The sequence below is a fragment of the Cryptomeria japonica genome, chromosome 4, assembly GCF_030272615.1.
Source record: "Cryptomeria japonica chromosome 4, Sugi_1.0, whole genome shotgun sequence".
NCBI classification, from domain to species: Eukaryota; Viridiplantae; Streptophyta; class Pinopsida; order Cupressales; family Cupressaceae; genus Cryptomeria; species Cryptomeria japonica.
The window spans coordinates 246,375,519-246,395,435 of record NC_081408.1 but is presented as its reverse complement, the minus strand read 5'-3'; the positions used below and the strand labels follow the sequence as shown (position 1 = coordinate 246,395,435).

Genomic DNA, 19,917 nt, shown 5'->3' with positions numbered 1-19,917 from the left:
AGATCAGACCAAGTAAAGACATACCATTGAGATTCAAAGAAACCACATGTTGATGATGAGAAGAGCATATAACACTAGTCTAATTGCAGAAGGAATGATGAGGTGATCAATCGAACAAAGAATTGTGGGGGTCGAGGAAGAGGGAACTCTTAAAAGACATAAGAGCTTCTTCATCAAAATGAGAAGATGGAGAAGATGGATGAGAGGTGGCAGAGAAAAACAAGAGAAGGAAACAAACTAAAGCAGTCTTCATTTTCATTTATGCTTTATGTTTTAGTGTGAAACAACAGTTCATAAAACTACTACGTAGACAAGTTTTAATTTTAGTTTCTAAAAACAGTCTTGTTACTGTTTTTTGGTTTTTAAGTTTTGTTTTATTGTTTTTCTACTTTGATTGATGTAGGAGATCAAGGTGTATAAAACAATGCTATTGTAATGTAGTTTAGGTTCATGAGTTCAAGTTTTCAATATATCTTTCAATTTTCACAATACTGATTGTTCTATTTTCAATCATGAATATATTGTGTTTTTGATTATCTTTCAGCTTGTATTATTTTCACAATCTTTCATTTGGTATCAAAGCAGGTTGCAAGAGTTTTGATTGTGCAGGTTGCAAGTTAGAAAAAATAGTTATTTCCAGATGGCTAATGGAAAAGATTTAGCATTTCAGCTTCCATTGTTTACTGGAGAAAACTATGATTATTGGAGTATCAAGATGAAGACCCTACTTTTATCCCAAGATCCCTGGGAATTTGTTGAAGGTGGATACACAAAACCTGTTGATCAGAATACATTCAATACATGGACACCATAACAAAAAAATAAGTTGAAAGAAGATAAAAAGAAGGACAACAAAACTCTTTTCACCATTCAATCTGCCTTGGATGTCTCAATTTTTCCTCGAATTTCTAGTCTGACAAAATCAAAGGATGCATGGGAGGCTCTATAAACTGCATACCAAGGTACACATAAAATCAAATTGGTAAGACTTCAAACTTTCCCAAGAGAATTTGAAAATTTGAGGATGAAAGAATCTGAGTCTATTCATGAAATTATTACAAGGACTCAAGGTATTGTGAATCATCTTAGGACTCAAGGTGAAACTATACCAGATCAGAAAATTGTAGAAATTTTTTTGAGGTCTCTTCCTCTTAAATTTGATCCAATAGTAATTGCTATTGAAGAAGGTAAAGATCTAACTACTTTCAAAGTCGCAGAATTAATTGGTTCTTTGTAGTCTCATGAAGAGTGCATGCAACATTCTATGGAAAGTTTTGTCCAAGCTTTCCAGTCTTCTATTAATATTGAGGAAAAATCCAAATCTCTTCCCTCTCATACTACTAAATTTCAAGGTGAATCTTCTGGTAATTACAGAGGAAAAGGTAGAGGAAGATGAAGAGGAAATAGCAAAGGAAGAGGACGAAGTTCTATTGATAGGAGTATACAGTTCAAATATTGTGAAAGATATGGGCACTATGAATCTGAGTGCAGGAAGAAGAAATCTGACTTGAATAAGTCAAGAGATAGTTATGCAGAAAAGTCTTCTAACACAAAGAATTTTACATTCTTTAAATTCAATTTGGCAAAAGAACCCCAAGAGGATGTTTGGTTCTTGGACAACGGTTGTTTAAATCACATGATAGGTAAATCTGATTTCTTTGTCAAATTAGATGATTCAATGAAGAGTAAAGTTAAATTTAGAGATGATAAGGAGGTTGATGTAATGGGAAAAGGTACCCTTGCAGTCAAGATCAAGCACGGAGACACTACAAATATCCATAATACTTTCTTTGTGCCAGAATTACAACATAGTCTTTTGAGTATAGGACAACTTCTAGAAAAGAACTATAAAGTTGTATTTGAAGATAGTTGTTGCAAGATTTTTGATAAATCTAATAATCATCATCTTGTAGAAAAGACTTATATGGCAGAGAATAGATTGTTTCCTCTCAAGTTGGTTTCTAGTAAGTTGCATGCACTAAAATCAACCATAGATGATTCATGGTTATGGCATCAACGATATGGTCATCTAAATTTTCAAGGGCTAACTTTGTTGAATAAGAAGAATATGGTGAGAGGTCTTCCTCCAAGGCAAAAGAAGAAGTTTGTTCAGGGTGTGCACTTGCAAGCATCACTGAGACATTTTTCCGGTGGGAAAATCTTGGAGAGCCAATTCTCCTCTAGAGCTTGTGCATACTGACATCTGTGGTGATATGCAAGAGCCATCATTGGGTAAGAACCTTTATTTTTTGACATTCATTGATGATTAATCTCACCACACGGGTTTATTTTTTGAAGCAAAAATCTGAAGCCTTTGCATGCTTCAAGAATTTTAAAGCACTAGCTGAAAAACAAAGTGGGTATCCTGTCAAGATACTCATAACAGATAGAGGGGGAGAGTTTACTTCTAATGAGTTTGCTGATTTTTGTGCTAAGAATGACATCCAAAGACAATTTACTGCTGCATATACACCTCAACAAAATGGTATTGCTGAAAGAAAGAACCGTACCATTATGGAAATGGCATGAAGCATGTTGCAGACAAAAAATATTCCAAATAGTTTTTGGGGAGAAGCAGTTGCCACTATAGTATACATTCTCAACCGTAGTCCCATGAAAGCCGTTCAAAATTTGACTCCAAAGGAAGCTTGGAGTGGTCACAAACCTTCAATGGCTCATCTTCACATCTTTGGATGCTTGGAATGTGTGCATATTCCATATCAAAAGTGGAAGAAGTTGGATGCCAAATCCCATCTATGTATCTTTGTGGGCTACTCTACTGCAACTAAAGGCTACAGATTGTATAATCCCGAGACAAAGCAATAGTTAGTTAGCCGAGATGTGATTTTTGATGAAGGGGGAGTATGGCAGTGGAAAGATGATGTGTAGAAAAATCCATCAGTAAACATCAACATGGAAGACAACAGTGTTCCTCCTCTCCCCACAAGCTCTAGTTCCAGTTCTCCAAGCTCACCTAGTTCTTCAAGTAGCACAAACTCAGGTGAAGATTCACCTCCACCGTCATCTCTGACATCTGTTCCATGAAAGGTACAAAGTTTAGTTGATGTTTATCAGAGGAGTACCAATATAAATCCAGTTGGTAATTTTGCTTTGTTTAGTACAATTAAAGTTGAACCCTCTATGTATGAAGAAGTAGTGAAAGAACCCATATGGGTTAATGCTATGAATGATAAAATGAATTCCATTCATAAGAATAATACTTGGGAATTAGTTCCACTTCCCAAAGGTAAGCATGTGATTGGTGTGAAATGGATTTACAAAGTCAAATATCATGCAAATGCTTCAGTAGAATGCCATAAGGCAAGCCTAGTTGCCAAAGGGTTTGCACAAACTCTTAGAGTGGATTATGCAGAAACTTTTGCTCTTGTGGCTTGACTTGACACAGTCAAGATTATATTGGCTATTGCTGCACAATACAAGTGGCCAATATTTCAGATGGATGTGAAAACAACATTCCTTAATGGTTACATAGATGAGGAAGTTTATGTAGAACAACCTATGGGTTATGATGTTCCAGAAACAGAACACTTAGTCTACAAGTTGAAGAAAGCCCTTTATGGGTTGAAGCAAGCTCCTCGTGCCCAATATGCTAGAATTGACAGTTATTTCATGAATAAAGGATTCAATAGAAGCCACTCAGAACCTGCCTTGTATGTCCAATATATTGGTAATGATATTCTCATAGTTTGCCTCTATGTTGATGATTTCATTTATACAAGTAATAACAAAGCTCTCATGGAGAAGTTTCAAGTAGAAATGAAACAAGAGTTTGAAATGTTAGATCTGGGACTTATGCACTAATTTCTTGGTGTGGAAGTACAACAAACATCAAAAGGTATATTTATTTTTCAATCCAAGTATATAGCTGATTTATTGAAGAAGTTTAACATGGTGGCATGCAAAGCATTTGCAACCCTCGTAGCCTTTAGTGAAAAACTAACCAAGGAAGATGCTAGTCCCAAGGTTGATGCAACTCAGTATAGGAGTTTGGCTGGTAGCCTCATGTACCTCACAACCATGAGACCTGATATTATGTATGTTGTGAGCCTCATCTCTCGATTCATGCATGATCCACATGAGTCACATTGGCAGGCTGCAAAAAGAATTTTGAGGTATGTGAGTGGCACACAGAATTTGGCATTCAGTATTCTCCCACTGACAAGTTTGAACTAGTTGGTTATATAGATTTAGATTGGGCCGGTTCAGTGGATGATAAGAAATCAACATCTGGTTATGTGTTTTCATTTGGCTCTAGAGTTGTATCTTGGAGAAGTAAGAAACAAGCAACAATGACTCTTTCTTTAGCAGAAGCGAAATACATGGTAGCTTCATCGGCAAGTTCTCAGGCGATATGGATAAGAAGGATATTGGCAGATCTATATTTTGTTCCTGAGCATCCAACCACCATATATTGTGATAACAATAGCACTATTGCCATGACAAAGAATCTTATGTTTCATGCTAGAATGAAACACATAGAGATCCATCATTATTACATTTGTGACTTGGTTCAAGATGGACAAGTGGAGTTGCAGTTTTGTCCTTCATCTGAGCAAGTTGTTAATATCTTCACCAAAGCTCTTCCAGTATCGACTTTTGTTGCATTCAAAAATCACTTAGTTCTCACCTCCATTCATCATTCAGGGGGAGATCGAAGATATGATTGCTGAGCTAGAGATGAGAACGCAAAACCAGCTTTAGATTTTTATTTATTTTTTATTTATGCTTTATGGTTTCGTGTGAAACAACAGTTCATAAAACTGCTTCATAGACAAGTTTTAATTTTAGTTTTTAAAAACATTCTTGTTACTGTTTTTTGGTTTTTAAGTTTTGTTTTATTGTTTTTCTGCTTTGATCGATGCATGAGATCAAGGTGTATAAAACAATGCTATTGTAATGTAGTTTAGGTTCATGAGTTCAAGTTTTCAATATATCTTTCAGTTTTCACAATACTGATTGTTCTATTTTCACTTATGAATATATTGTGTTTTTTATTATATTTCAGCCTATATTATTTTCATAATCTTTCACTAATTATGAGAATAGATCCAGTCAAGAATCCATTTGATGATTTAAGCTTCATAGTTAAGAATCCATCTACTAGGCTTAGAGGTTGCAAATGCAAAAAATGATTTACCTTTAATCTTTTCAACTCCATTAGAAAATCCTAATGCCCCTAGCTTTGTGGGTGATGATGGTTTAAAAGAATAAGGTGGGAGGCTCACTAGATTCTATCTTAGTTTTGGGTATCTTCTTTCCTTTTTCTTTAGGTGTTTGTGCTAATGATGCCTACTTTCTGGGAAGTGCATATGGGCTAAAGCACACTGTTGTGTTACACTTGAGGCCAACTAAATAAGTTCGACCAATGTGGCGACCTTGTGGTGCCTAAATGTCACAATAAATTTGACCGAAATTAGATTGGCTGAACCTATTTTCTACACAATAAGTTTGGTTGAAATTAGTTCACCCGAACCTATTTCAACTGAAAAATGTCTATGCGTCATGTGATGTGGCAACCAAATCACCATTTTTTTTGCATTTCTAAAACTTTCCAGTTTTGCTGTATAATTTTTTTACAAAAATTGAAAAATACCCTTTTGTAGAGCTTGAAATCAAGAATATGGACATGTTTTTTTTAATGTTTTGATTAATTTTAATATGTTTTATTTTTTAAACATTGCAAGTAGGTTTTTTAAGTTCGAGAAGAGGCTGATTTAAAATTAAAAAAAATATTAAATGATATTAAAATTTTTTACAAAATATATTTTTCACTAGATGAGAGAATGTTTTCCAAAAGGGTTTTTTTTTTTTTTGATAATGATAAATTTAATAGACAAAAGATGACGCCGAATGAAAACTACCAAATTTAACTATGTTGGACTTTAAAATGTTATTACAAGAAAAATATACATCAATTTTTTTAAAAAAAAATTAGCATTGCATATATATGTCATCAATTTGGAAAATTAAAATTAGGAAAAAATATGTATGTTTTTCATTTTTTTTGTGACACCGACTACAACCCCTAATTTTTCAGCAATAAAAAATCTATATTGGAATTTTTTAAAAAAAATTAACAAACATAAATGTCATTAATATTTCAACATTTCATCAGTTTACATCGTTTTGAAATTCAATTTAGAAATGTCACTTTTATGTGGTCAAAGTTAAATAATTTTAGTTGTGTTGGCCACTTCCTTTATAGAAGTGTAACATAGGTTTGTGTTTTTACCCATATAATTGGATTAGCTTAGGTTGCTATCTAGTCAAAAGTTCACAAAATGTCTCAAAAAAAGGCATGATAAATGATTCAACTTAGGCATTCATGATGGAATAAAAGGTAGAAGAAAAGGCTCCTAGTGACCCTTTTAACTTAGACAAAATCAAGAATATACATTCCTTATTTATCTTTCCAACAACTAGGCAATTGAGATCTAAAAGATTTAAACTTCACCAAATTATCCTCAATGGTAGGAAATGTATCAAGAGAAAGGGATGTCAATTCTTCCTCTATTTATAAAGCACAAAATTCACTAATTGTACCAAAAAATCTTTGTACTTATTCCATACTTGCTTTGGTATAATGCACTCCTCATTGTGGAATAACAAGCTAGACACATGTAATGCAATCAATCACATGGCCTCATCACATTTGTTCTTATGAGAAAATATCTCATGCCTAGTGCATTCAAGTTGATGATCACCTAAAGTAGACCGCAAACTCTTGGAGAGGAGAAACCTCTACATTTTGACTTTTCGTGTGTGATAATTGTGATGAAGTCCTAATGAGCTCAAATTGACTTGATTCTACTATGAGGGAAATAGGCACCAAGAGAGACAACTAGACAATATATTGCAAAAATTTGATTAAAAGATACATAAGGTTAAATTTGGAAAAAGTGCACAAATAAAGTGATGAAGATCCTCAATACCTTTTCAAAGTTGCAAGAATCACAAAAATTGGATAAGTTTACACAAAATTATGAGCATAGAGGTCCAAATTGGATATTTGACTTCAAACAACAAAAAATGTGTCACTAGAAGAAATAGAGCTTGAGAGTCACACCACATAGAAGCGGCTTTCCAATAATATATTGATTGCAAAAATCTAACTCTTGGATCAAAAGTTATAGTCTAGTGTTGGTAAAGTCTCCAAAAAGAAAAAAGAAAAAGCCTCCCTCGAGCTTGGGTGCTTGTTGGTCACATGATGAGGGGCATAGTGGAGTGTTAGAGCGGGTTGAATGGGTGAAGGTGGCTACTGAGGGTGATGTTGTCAGTTACCAAGGTTGGGGTTTAGCACTAAGGACTACTTAGAGGACCCAAGTCAATAACTGAGAGATAATCGAGGTCACCTAAACAAGTGCAAAATAATAAAAATAATTTAAAAAATTGTTGACAAAGTAGTTGGTAGGTGATGTAGGCTTAACGTGTTGTCTGTACAGGCAATATAATATTCTATCAAATGAAGAATATGCACTCGAATATACCTTTTGCACCTGTTGATTGTTGGATGATGCTTGTAAACCTATATGATCAAGATATACATTAGAAATTTGTATGATTGTACATATTTCATATGATGTATGATTTTTTTTTTTCAAATCTATAAACCTTTGCTAAAAATGGGCAAAAATTTTCCAATCTCCAGAATCAAAGTGTTATATATGAAAATAAAGGTTTTTTGGCCTTATAGACTCAATGGTGATCTCCATTTTTTGTCAAAATGCATCCAAAAAATCTCATGCTTAAATCACTATTATATTTGATATGGAGTTTACAGATCAAGAGCTATGATACAATGTAGGAGCTAATAGGGAGATCACACACCCTAGGATCATCTACAAAACAAAAATAACCTTCTACAAGTGAGTACGACAAGGGAATGGTTTGCTTGATTATAGATACAACAATGCACATAATGTCTTGCTTTACAGAGACAAGGTGAGAGGATTAAATAAGATTATGACAAGTGTATTAATCCTATGACATGAGACACAAAAATTAAATGGCAAGATTGTTGAATTGGTTGAAAGGACTGAAATACTGAGGGGGGGGGGGGGGGGTGAATCAGTATTCCCAAACTTATAAAACTTTTATCAGTTAACTATAACAATTTCATCAACAACAAATATAGAATAAGCAAATAACACAACCACAAAGTGAACATTAGATTTTATATGTGGAAAAATCAAATGAGAAAAACCACGGAGAGGGTTAGCTCTCAAGATAATATAACTAGTTATATGGTATTCACAAAATGGGGTGGCTCACTGACAATTACAAAAGTGGCTCACTGCCATCTACAAAAGCGGCTCACTATCGGAATGCTCACTGCAATAGAAAGTAAGTGAACTAGGAAAAATTGCATCTCCTAATGCATGAATTCAATTCCAAGTTAAGCTCAAATAACAAATCACATAATTCACAGTTTATCTGATAAGGGATCATTGTACCACGGTCTACAATCACCTACAACAATTTCGGTAAGGGATTACTACACTGTTCTACCAAACCAACTACTTGCAGTAGATCTGGTAAAGCATTACCGCAATACTGTCCACACTCTAACTCTGCTATACACTCCTTCGCTCATACACTTCTTCTCTTACTGCAGCAAGTCTGTTGTCCACAACTCTGTCACTCACACACCTCTTACTCTTCTATACCACACACACTCTGCTTTCTTCTATCCCATACCCTTCACACCTTTGTTACTTCATTTCACACAACTCCTATATATATACCAGTAAGCACATATACCAAGATAATTTGTCGGCCAAGCATAATGATTTACACAATTACACAATGCTCGGATCAATACGTTATCCAATAAAGCCTTGACCAAAAAACATGATAACAAATTTGGCCTTCACTTGATCCTTTACATGCTTCCTTTACACATTTTACTTACTAAAATATACACCTTGATTACCGAAACAACACAAGGGTCTACTGGACCCATAGATACAGATCCATAAGCACAATAACACCCAACTCTAAGATATAGATGCCACATATTTCCATGAATTTTCAACAACACAACAAATACAATTGAATGTCAATGCATTGGATACTATTTATTCCTCTCATGAGGATGATATTTCCTCCTGTGATGAAGAGCCTCTCACTATTGATGAACCTTCTACTGATCCTCTCACTGCTACTAAACCTTCCACTAATCCTCTCACCTCTGTTCAACAACCATGTTCTACTACTGTTGAGCCTTCTTCTAGTGTTGCTCTGCTTCGACAGCCTACCCTGCAATTTGTTGCTGTTTTTTAGCTTCCTGCTGCGGTTGTACAACAACACTCTGCTGCTACTTCTGATCACAACTCTATTGAATCACTTCCATCTGATCTCTCTCTTGGTCCTAATGATTGTATCACTTGGATTGTGGTTTGTTGAAGGCAGAAGGGGAGGTCTTCCCCCTTTTCCTAACCTCTCTCTCTCAAGGCTTGGGTGTCTCTTCCCCTCCTTGAATTGGGTCTAGTTTGTTTTTTGATATGTTTGTTGTAAAGGGGCTTGCTCCCTTGGTTTGTTTTGTCTTTTTTATAGTCTCTGACTATGTTAAGGGTCGACACCCTAGTTAACACTATTTTTTTAATAAAAAACAAATACAATTGATATGGCTGATATAACTGATACCAGAATTCACACATCTAATACCAGAACTGAATACAAACCATGATAAGCAAAACACATGATTCCAGAGAAGAGAATCTTCCAGAAATGACTCTAGTAGATCATATATACTTCACTACAACATATCACATACATACCTATCTTCTATTATTTCTCAACAAGCCTCTTCCAGTCCAACCAAAGAACTAGGTTTGACATCAATGACAACAATGACAATATTCAAACAAGTTTAACAAAGATAAGATAACATTGCATGACAACTAAGACTTCCAGAAAGACGTGTGTGAATATGACCTACAAGTTTAACTAGCTAGGTAAAGCACCTTGTTCACACCAATAATCACTACATTCTGTCCCCACTTTGACTTGCATGAGAACTGCCATAAGAATGGATGTAAAAGTAAAACCAAATTTAGTCACCTTAAAATTGAATATACATACAATCTTGAAAATGATATGAATAAGGATAAATATGTTGCTTTTCAGTACATGCTTCCATATAATGAGTGCTTAGCCTTAAAGCTTGCAATAAAATAGAAAAATTCAATGAATATCATCTTAGAAGTGAAGAGCACAAGAATATACTGAGAGTGGGGGGGTTAATCAATATATTAACAAATTTTACAAATTTAAACTTTTTTAACTTCAATCACAAGTATATAACTTATCTCATTAACATATTCATTGCATACCAATATTCATATGTGATCTAACTAATATGAACACAAGTAGAACACAAGATATATACGTGGAAATTTTTACAGGAGAAAATCATGGCAAATCAATGCTTTTATATGAATATCTTCTTTTACAGTGTTCGTAGGCACCAACTTACTAGAGATACCAACCCCTAAGTTTGTTTGTGAGCACCAAGCCACTAGAGACACCAGCTCTCAAATCTGATTTTGTGAGTAACAACCCATTGGAAGCACCAACTCCCACTTCAGAATTCATGAGCACCAACCCACTTCACATAAATCTGATTTTCCGTCTTAACAATGTTGCTATCTCAATGGATGATGGATGATCTTGTTCTTCACAACTTATACTATTGTTCTTTAAAATGTCTTCACAAGAGCTCTAAGTTTCCTTTTCAAATCTGCTATTATTTTCTTCATAAAACTGTTATAATAATTACAACAAATCTGCTCACATATGTTTTATGAATTTCCTATAACCTTTCTTAACACACATACTCTTTCTCCACAAATATTTTTCTTTATTTCTGCAAGATATCCCTTATATCAGCATATTTCTTTTATCAACATCTGCATATTCATTTTCATATATATGCCATGTATATGATATATCTTCATTTATCCTGACATTCAATAGTCACTTGAATTTTCAGGTCATAAAACCACTGTCGTCTTTGTTAATCCTGAGTCCTTGGCAATCGCTGCATACTTCAGACTTATAACTTGCTCACAAAATAACCGTAACTAGCTAGAAAGTTGACTATTATACTTACCACCTTCATAAATATGAATTCTACCATAGTTGCTACCATAATTGCTTCTCCTTAATCGCTTCTCCTTAATGTTCTTTGAACTTTGTCTTGGCATGATAAACATGTATGAGGTTCAAAATATAGACATAACTATATCTTTTATGTAATTAAATGATGTGTATTTAATCTACTTCAGCCAAAGTATCATCAATCTCATTATAACTTATGTCTCTCAAAAGAAATGCATTGATACCATGATTTCTATCTTTGTTGGTTTGCTTGTTATTATCATGATTTTGAGTTGTTTTTCTAATATAATATTTTTCTATTTATTTAGTATAACAGTTCCGAGTGTTTGCATGGAGCACACCTATTACTTTAGCGATTACCTTCTAACAATCTTAACTGATTATCTTTGACATCAATGACAACATTACCATACGAGTGTTCTTGACATCAATGACAATATTCCCAACAATACATATTTAAGGAAAATGAGTTGTTTATGAAAAAAAAGAAAAAGAAAAAAGAAAATGGAGAGAGATTCTAATTTGGATGGAACAAAGATATTTCCTAGTGGCTACAACATAAATAGGTATTTTTTTAGAGTAGAAAAAGTATGTGATACCATTGGAAAATGGCATAGAATCAATCATGAGGTAATTAGTATAAAAATGGCTATTATTAACCTTGACTACCCTACCTCCAATTTATTGCCTTAAAATACAAGGCAATTAATTTGGATGAGAGTATACAATATATATAAAATGATTTAAACCTTAGAAAACTTAGTAACCATATTTGAATGTAAGGATATTATCATGTGACAACACAAGAAGATAGCAAGATATGATGGCAAAAGCACATAAAATGGTAGAAATTGATGTTATCCCCCTAGCATTGCCTCCAATGAGGGCTACAAAGCAGGTGAAAGCAGCCATGAATGCTAGATAAAGGATTTCATAGCAAAACCAAATGTGTAACAACATGATGATAAGCATTGAGAAAATGTAGAATAATTACAGAGCATATTAGAACAAGATGAACACATTATTAACATAAGATACACATTGTTAGGATAAACACAAACAAGGTTACCATAAAAGCATAGAATTTAAGCATGATAATCATAAAAGATCTTCTTACCATTGCAAGAAAAAATCATGCTAGTGAAACATGCAATGAAGAGTACTAACCATGATCATTAGAAATGTATCATCATGTAATGTCACTTGTCAAATAGAATGTTAGATAAATCCTTTGTAAAAAAATTGAAGACACCACCAAGTATAAAAAACTCACTCTTTTTATTTGGATTTATTTCTATTTCTTTAAACATATAGTCAGATAATAGCTATTTGACTTATAAATGACCAAAAATTACATGCCATTCTAAATATTTTGAGTTTTTCAAGTACTACACCTTTCATAAATTCATAACCTCACAATATTGTAAATCTATTTATAGTGAGTTTAAAATATCTCTTTTACATGAAAATATTATAAACAAGCCAAACTTTAATAAGTAGTTGCTATCAAGTTGATTGTCTAGTCCTAAAATGTAGATGTAGACCAATTTTCATCCCTCTCAGAACTAGTATTTTTTAGATCACTTGTACTCTCAAGTAAAGGCAAAATATCTATGGGCAATTGCAATGATTGTGCACCAATAAATGCCAGTCTTATCTTTTCTAATCTTTTGACTATCTCCATCATATTTGGTCGTTGTTGTGGTAGCTCCCTTGTGCAAGCCAACCCTACTTGCATAAATTGAGTAAGGCATGACAATATCATTGATGATTCTGATTCTTTAACATCTCTAAGTAGGTTGGTGTCCACAACTTCTATGATATTATTTGGAAAGTTCATATCTACCCATTTTGGTAGATTTGTTCCTTCTATAAATAAGCCATCTGTAGGTCTCTTTCTGGTTAAAAACTCTAAAAGTAGAATTCCATAGCTGTATACATCTCCTTTTGTTGAAATCTTTCCACCCACTCCATACTCTATAGTATGATACATCAATTAGTGTTTCTCAAACAATATAAAATATTTATACAATTTAAAAATATATCAAAAATAAAAAATTATATTGGAATAATGCAAAATTTATACCTGGTGCAATATAGCCAGTAGATCCCATTAGTGTATTTGTAGAAGTCAAGGAGTTCATTGAAGCGCCAACTAGGAGTTTAGTAATGCCAAAGTCTAATATATATGGAGTCATATCATCTCCGAGCAATACATTATCAGGCTTTAAGTCACAATGAATGACTTGAACAAAGCAATGATGATGTAGATATTCCATTCCTTGTGCTATCTCTTTTGCTATTCTTAATCGGTCAGCCAAAATTAATTGGCATTCATTTCCTCCTTCAGGATATAACCATCTCCTCAAACTTCCATTTGACATGAATGGAAGAATCAATGCTTTAAAATCAAGGTTGGAACAAACTGAAATGATTTTGGTCACATTGCGATGCCTAACTCTTTTTAGCACATTACATTCTCTATTAAAAGTTTGGAGAGTATTTTCATCTTTCAAATTGAGAACTTTAATAGCAATATTTGTACCATTGTTTAGGATCCCTTTGTAAATGGATCCAAAAGTACCAATTCCTATAAGATTGTCTTCATTGAATCCATTAGTTGCACCTACAAGCTCTTCAAATGAGATTTGTGGGGGCCACACATTTAGAGTGGGTATCTTTCTATTTCTCCATCTATAGGAAATTGCAAACAATAACAAAGACATGATGAAAATTGTAATTCCAACCACAATAGGAATTATCCCCTTCTTAGTGATAGATGAAAATTTATCTTTGGAGCATGGTGACAATTTTATCCATGTGCCACAAAGGCCAAGATTTCCCACAATTGCTGACTGATTAAGTGTTGCAAAAGCTCCTCCCTTTGGAACCTCTCCTATTAACCTATTTGAAGAAAGATTGATATGTTGAAGTGTTTTCATCTCTTGGAAAGCCATTGGAATTACACCTGACAAATTATTGCTAGAGAGATGAATGTCCACAAGGTTTTTGAGATTTGCTAATGCTGTTGGAATTGTACCATTGAATGAATTACATGAAAGATTCAAATATTGTAAATTTGTGCAACTTGATAGTGCAATTGGAATTTCGCCTGATAAGTTGTTGACAAATACATCTATTGCTTGGACCATTGCCATCTTGCTCATCTCCAAAAGAGAACCTTGTAATAAATTGCTAGAAATGTTGAAATAAAGTTGGAGATTTTTAAGACTCAAGAACTCTGGGGGAATATTTCCTCTTAGTTTGTTGTGAGACAAGTCTATCAACTCCAAAGTTTGGCATCTCCCTAAACTACTAGGTATTCTCCCTGATAATTGATTGTGATGCAGACAAAGATGTCTTAATTGTGGGAGATCACCCAGACTATTTGGAATTAAACCTGAAAGCATGTTTTCACTCAATTCTAACTTCCCAAGACTTTTTGCTTGACCTAACAATTTTGGAATACTTCCATGTAAATTGTTTCCTTGAAGATACAATCTTTCAAGATGTGAAAATTGACCAAGTGAAGATGGAATAGTTCCATTGAAAAGATTGTAAGATAAGTCTAAGTATGCCAACATTGTTAGGTTGCTAATGCTGCTTGGTATGTTTCCCTCGATGTTGTTTGAGAATAATTTTAAAAGAGAAAGTTGGCTTGATAATTGGCCAAGAGAAGAGGGCAAAACACCAGCAAGATTATTTAGAGACAAATCTAGAGTATCCAAAGATGAGCAATTAGTTAAGGCCATTAGAATAGACAAATCCTTTCTTCCACTCACAAGATGATTACTGGCTAAATGAAGCTCTCGAAGTTGGTGCAAATTACCAAACTCTAGGGGCACATTGCCACTGAATTGGTTCATGGCTAATTCTAGTTTTTGAAGTTGAGTGCAATTAGAGAGGGAGATTGGAATTTTTCCACTGAGTTGGTTTCCCCACAATAGTAGCTGTTGCAACTTTGATAGTTTGGCAAACTCTGAAGAAATGTGGCCAGTTAATTGGTTGTTAGACAATGTCAAATTTTGGAGAAGAGTGCAGTTGAAAAGGGCAATGGGAATTTCTCCTATCAAGTTGTTGAACCCAAGATTAATTATTTTGAGCTGAGTAAGCATACCTAGTTCAATAGGGATATTGCCATGGAGTTTGTTCTGAAACAAGTCTAAGTCAATTAAAGAGGACATGTTTCCTAAGAAAGATGGGATTGTGCCCGTCAAGTTGTTATCTTGAAGATAAAGCACACTAAGTTGGGAAAGCCTACCCAATTCAACAGGAATACCACCATGAAATTTGTTCTTTCCCAACTCCAAGTCAATTAAAGAGGACATGTTTCCTAAAAAAGACGGGATTGCACCTGACAATTGATTCTTCCCTAATAAAAGGGTCTTTAAATTCAGAAGAAGGCCAAGCTGGGAGGGGATGCTACCCATCAGATTGTTATAAGCTAGAGAAAGATTTTGCAAAGAACTACAATCTCCTAAAGTGGATGGAATGGAACCTTCCAATTCATTTCTACCCAAACCAAGTAGTTTAAGGCGATAAAGCCTCCCCAGCTGAGGGGGAATCTGGCCTTGGAAGCTGTTATTCCTGAGATCGAGTACTCTAAGAAAAGAAAGATTGCCAATGAAAGGAGAGATTGGACCAAGTAAAGACATACCAGTAAGATTCAAAGAAACCAGTCCAATTGCAGAAGGAATGATGAGGAGACCAATCGAACAAAGAATTGTGGGGTTCGAGGGAGAGGGAACTCTTAAAAGACATAAGAGCTTCTTCATCAGAATGAGCAGATGGAGAAGATGGATGAGAGGTGGCAGAGAAAAACAAGAGAAGGAAACAAACTAAAGCAGTCTTCATTTTCATCTTTTTTGATCTGACAAACAAACAAACTCTCTAAGCCTCTGTGTTGTCTGGAGGGTCACCTAAGTCTTCTTTATAAGCTGCCAAGGGTGAAAAGTCACAGCAAAGTCTAGGCTGGTCAGGAAGGTAATTAGTGTTCTCGTACGTTGAAGAAAAGTTGGGAAAATGGTATACAACTGACAAAAAATCTAGGTGAGATATGTAAATCTTTCGAAGCTTCTGTGTAGTCAGCAGGCTTACCGAATTCTTATTTGAAAGCTGCCAAGTCATGTTCAACAATGATAAGTCATGGCAAGGTTCTTCCAAGTAAGTGTATTGTGCCTTCTTTGATGGATCGGATCAATTTGATTGATTTATTTATTCAAACTTCTGAAATACGCTAGAAAAAGTTACAATAATGACAAATACTTTGATTTAAAAAATAAACAGAATAAACTATTTAATTTCATAAACATTATTAAAAACTTTCATTCAAGACTGAAAAAAATTCAGAAATACTAAGACCAAGAATTGACAGAAAGAGGAAGAGGTACCTTTGAAGACCCCAAGAATTGACAGAAAGAGGTGCACCTCATCTTCATCTGTCACTTCTTTCACCAATTCTAATACTAGTCAATCTTGACTTCGTCTATTTCCAAGACACGAGTATATTGTGTTCCACAAAAAATTAAAAGTTTTTTTCGACTTCTAAAAAATTGCAGTCCCCACAAAAACGGAAGATGTGTACTTCTGTAAGACATTTCAATTTGTAACTTCAGAGCCTGCAACTTGCAAGGATATGGAAAGGAATTCCGTTATTAGAGCAAAAATAATTCTTTTCACACAAAAATTTGCAAGCACAGAAACAACCCCACATTGTGGACAATGCGGTCAAACTGTTTACATTGTTGGATAGGTCGGTTTTACTGTTATGGGCGAATAATTAGTAATTATAATGTTTATTAGTCAGTAGTTTTGTTTTTGAATTTGGTCGTCTAAATTTGATTGTGTTGGTAATAAAGTGTAAATGATATTCAAATTTATGTTCAAGTTAGAAATTATATATTATATTATTTTTTTTATTGATATTTTCTGTTTCTTATGTCACAGGTTGCTGAAGATAACATTAATAATTTTGATGTCACTTCAGCACTTCATTTGCATATACTTATAGTCTATGCTTCACCGATCAAGGCATGTTTTGATTGGACATGTCTTTTAGACATGCCCGATCAAGACTTGATCGGTGCATAGACACCGCTTCAGTTTAATGTAAACACATTACCATGTGTTGTGCTGATAACCATCAGTCACGTCTTTTTTGTTTATCGCGTGTTACACCGATAACTATTGGTCACGCCAATTAACATGTTTATGCTGATAGTTATTAATAATCGGGGCAACGTATAGTTACCCGATAAGTGATCGGGATAAATCAAACATAATCAATGAATTAAATGATTCGGTATTAACATGTGTTTTAGAATGATAACTATTATAGTTATTATATGATAGCATCAATCGATTCTATCATATGATAGCTATGGTAGTTATAATTTTGGTCTGATCACAACATGAGTAATATTATCGATTATGCATATAAGATGATTATAACAAGTTCATTTATTCAATCATGAGGTCTATACTTATATTGTAGTTATATCGATAAGGTAGATGATTGAATGAGAGATAAATGAAGACTCTCATTCAATCATTTATCTTACCTAAGCTACTAAGTTTCATCATAAAGATTAGGAGAAAAGATTTAATAGTTGAGGGTGTTTGAATGATTGTGATAGCATTTGTTGATTTAATGCTCATGCTTGTTGGTTTAATGTCCAATATTTTTGACACATTGAACTAACAGTTGCAACTTTAAAGTTATCATTCTGATAAGGACTACCCATATTTGAATGAAATGTATCCCTAAGCACTAAAAAGCAACAAATTATGTGATGTCACATCAGCACACAAGTATCAGTCTCACTTGCATGAGTATTGGTCTCACTTTTTTTTTCTGCTCTTTTGGACACTTTGAAAAAAGCATAATGATATGACATCATATTTGATGGTGTGGTCTGAAACCTTAGTTATAAACAGGGGACTTGCCAAGCTGCTATAAGAAAATTGGGAGTGATTTGAAATTTTCATGTAAGATTTTGAGAAGTGTGAAGTTAGGGTGCTCAACTACTGGGTCCTCTCCCCTATATGATGAAGTTGAAGTTGAATGGTTATAAATAAATCCATCAGAAACCAAGTCTTGTTGAATGCAACATTTGGAAAAATCTATACAACCCTAGTCTTGTTGCTTATAAATAACCTTTTCATAAGCTCTTGACTTTCTATGGATGGAATGTGATGGGAATGGGCTTGGGATAGACTACCCTAGTCTATGCTCTTTGATCCTCTCCTTGGATCACTAGGTGTTCCAACCACACCCTAGGGTCTCTAGGTCTTCCCTTGCTTGTGGGATCCCCTAACCTTGTCCAATCCACCCACCAACAACATGTGATTCTTCTCCTAAGCTCTCACCTACTCACAAGCTTCAAAAACCTTTACATAGGCTAATAAGGGTTTAACTCTTCCTACACCTTCTCAGGTCCTAGGAAGGATAGGACAGGTCTTTGACATGTTTCTCCAACCACTCATGTGCCCCCAAGAGGTTTTGACATTCCTTCTTGTTACCAATTTCACAATTTTGCTTCTTTCCTACAAAATAGGGCTACAAGGAATGAGCCCCTATTAAGCCTCCATTCCGGACTTTTAGGGCTTCCTCTTGCAAACAATGTCAAAACTTGTAAAACTTCCCAAAGGGACTGCTATTCATTTATCAAAGGCTCAAGGATTTTCTTGGTTTTGGGCCCCCAAGTGTCCGTACACTTCCCTAGGTGAAATTAAGGGTTTTTAAGTGTTTTTAGGCTTGCCAGGGTCACAGATTTGGTTTGTTGTCTTCACCACCTTGTCTAGATTGGTGGAAGATCCTCCTTCTCACCAATGATGCTTCACACACCCCTCTACAACTCCTCCAAAGGGTTCCTCCTTCCTTATCCTTCCTTGCTCTCATGGACCTCTGCAACCTTGACCCTTCCTAGCCAGGCATAGACCAATCTCGCCTAGGAGTGGGTTTTTGAAAGGTTTTCCTCCATTCTCCAGGGCCCTACTTCCTCTGAGATACTGTACAGGGTCTGTACTCCTATACCCCATGGTTTCATGGTGTTTCCACAATGGGGTTAGGAGTTACCAACCCATTTTCACAAAGCAATCCAAAACTGGACAGTGAAGAGGTAATTACAAAATATTTACAAAGCACACAACACCTGCAAAACAAAACCTAATCTAAATGCTCAAAATGAAATTATAAACACTATACAAGACTCTCAACACAATTTAGTTTCCAGAACAATCCATTATCAATCCTTTAATGCTCCATTTGTGCCGACTAGCAACAAAAACACAATCACAGTCAAGGTGTTTTTCCTTTGGCTGTACAATCTGACATCTCCCCCATCATTTTAGGGTTTGCAACAATCTATAATGTCTTTTCCTTAGTTTGTGTTCCAAAGTTAGGGTTCCCAACACCAAGCTAAGGTTATGACCAATTTGGTGGAAAAGTTGCATGACAACTTTGAAAAGTTGTCATCTTGGCATTTAGGCCTTTATTAGGCTATCCTCTGGACACAAGCATGCCAAAAGGACCCCAAAATCATCAATAGGCCCACATTCCCTCAACCCCAAGAGAAAACTCAACCTAGACTTGTGAACCTAGGACCTAAACAAAACCAATGAGTTGTTGGCTCTTATTACATTACATGGCTTCATGAAGAAGCAAAATCACAACAAAAACAAATGGTGGGAGCCCTTAGAAGGGTGCTCCTACACCATACTCCCCCTCTGCACAAAACTAAGGAACTAGGGGAGAGATGAGAGCTAGATCAATCC

At 34.8% G+C, this 19,917-nt stretch overlaps 1 protein-coding gene across 1 annotated transcript; it reads right to left on the bottom strand.

The window, feature by feature from the left end:
- Positions 1–12,667: 12,667 nt before the first annotated feature.
- LOC131875061 (LRR receptor-like serine/threonine-protein kinase GSO2) lies at positions 12,668–15,797 on the bottom strand. Its single transcript, XM_059219074.1, has 2 exons — positions 13,229–15,797; positions 12,668–13,119 (listed from the first exon to the last, which is right to left on the bottom strand). Exons 1-2 carry the CDS (start codon positions 15,795–15,797, stop codon positions 12,668–12,670), a joined length of 3,021 nt encoding a protein of 1,006 aa, XP_059075057.1.
- Positions 15,798–19,917: the final 4,120 nt, after the last annotated feature.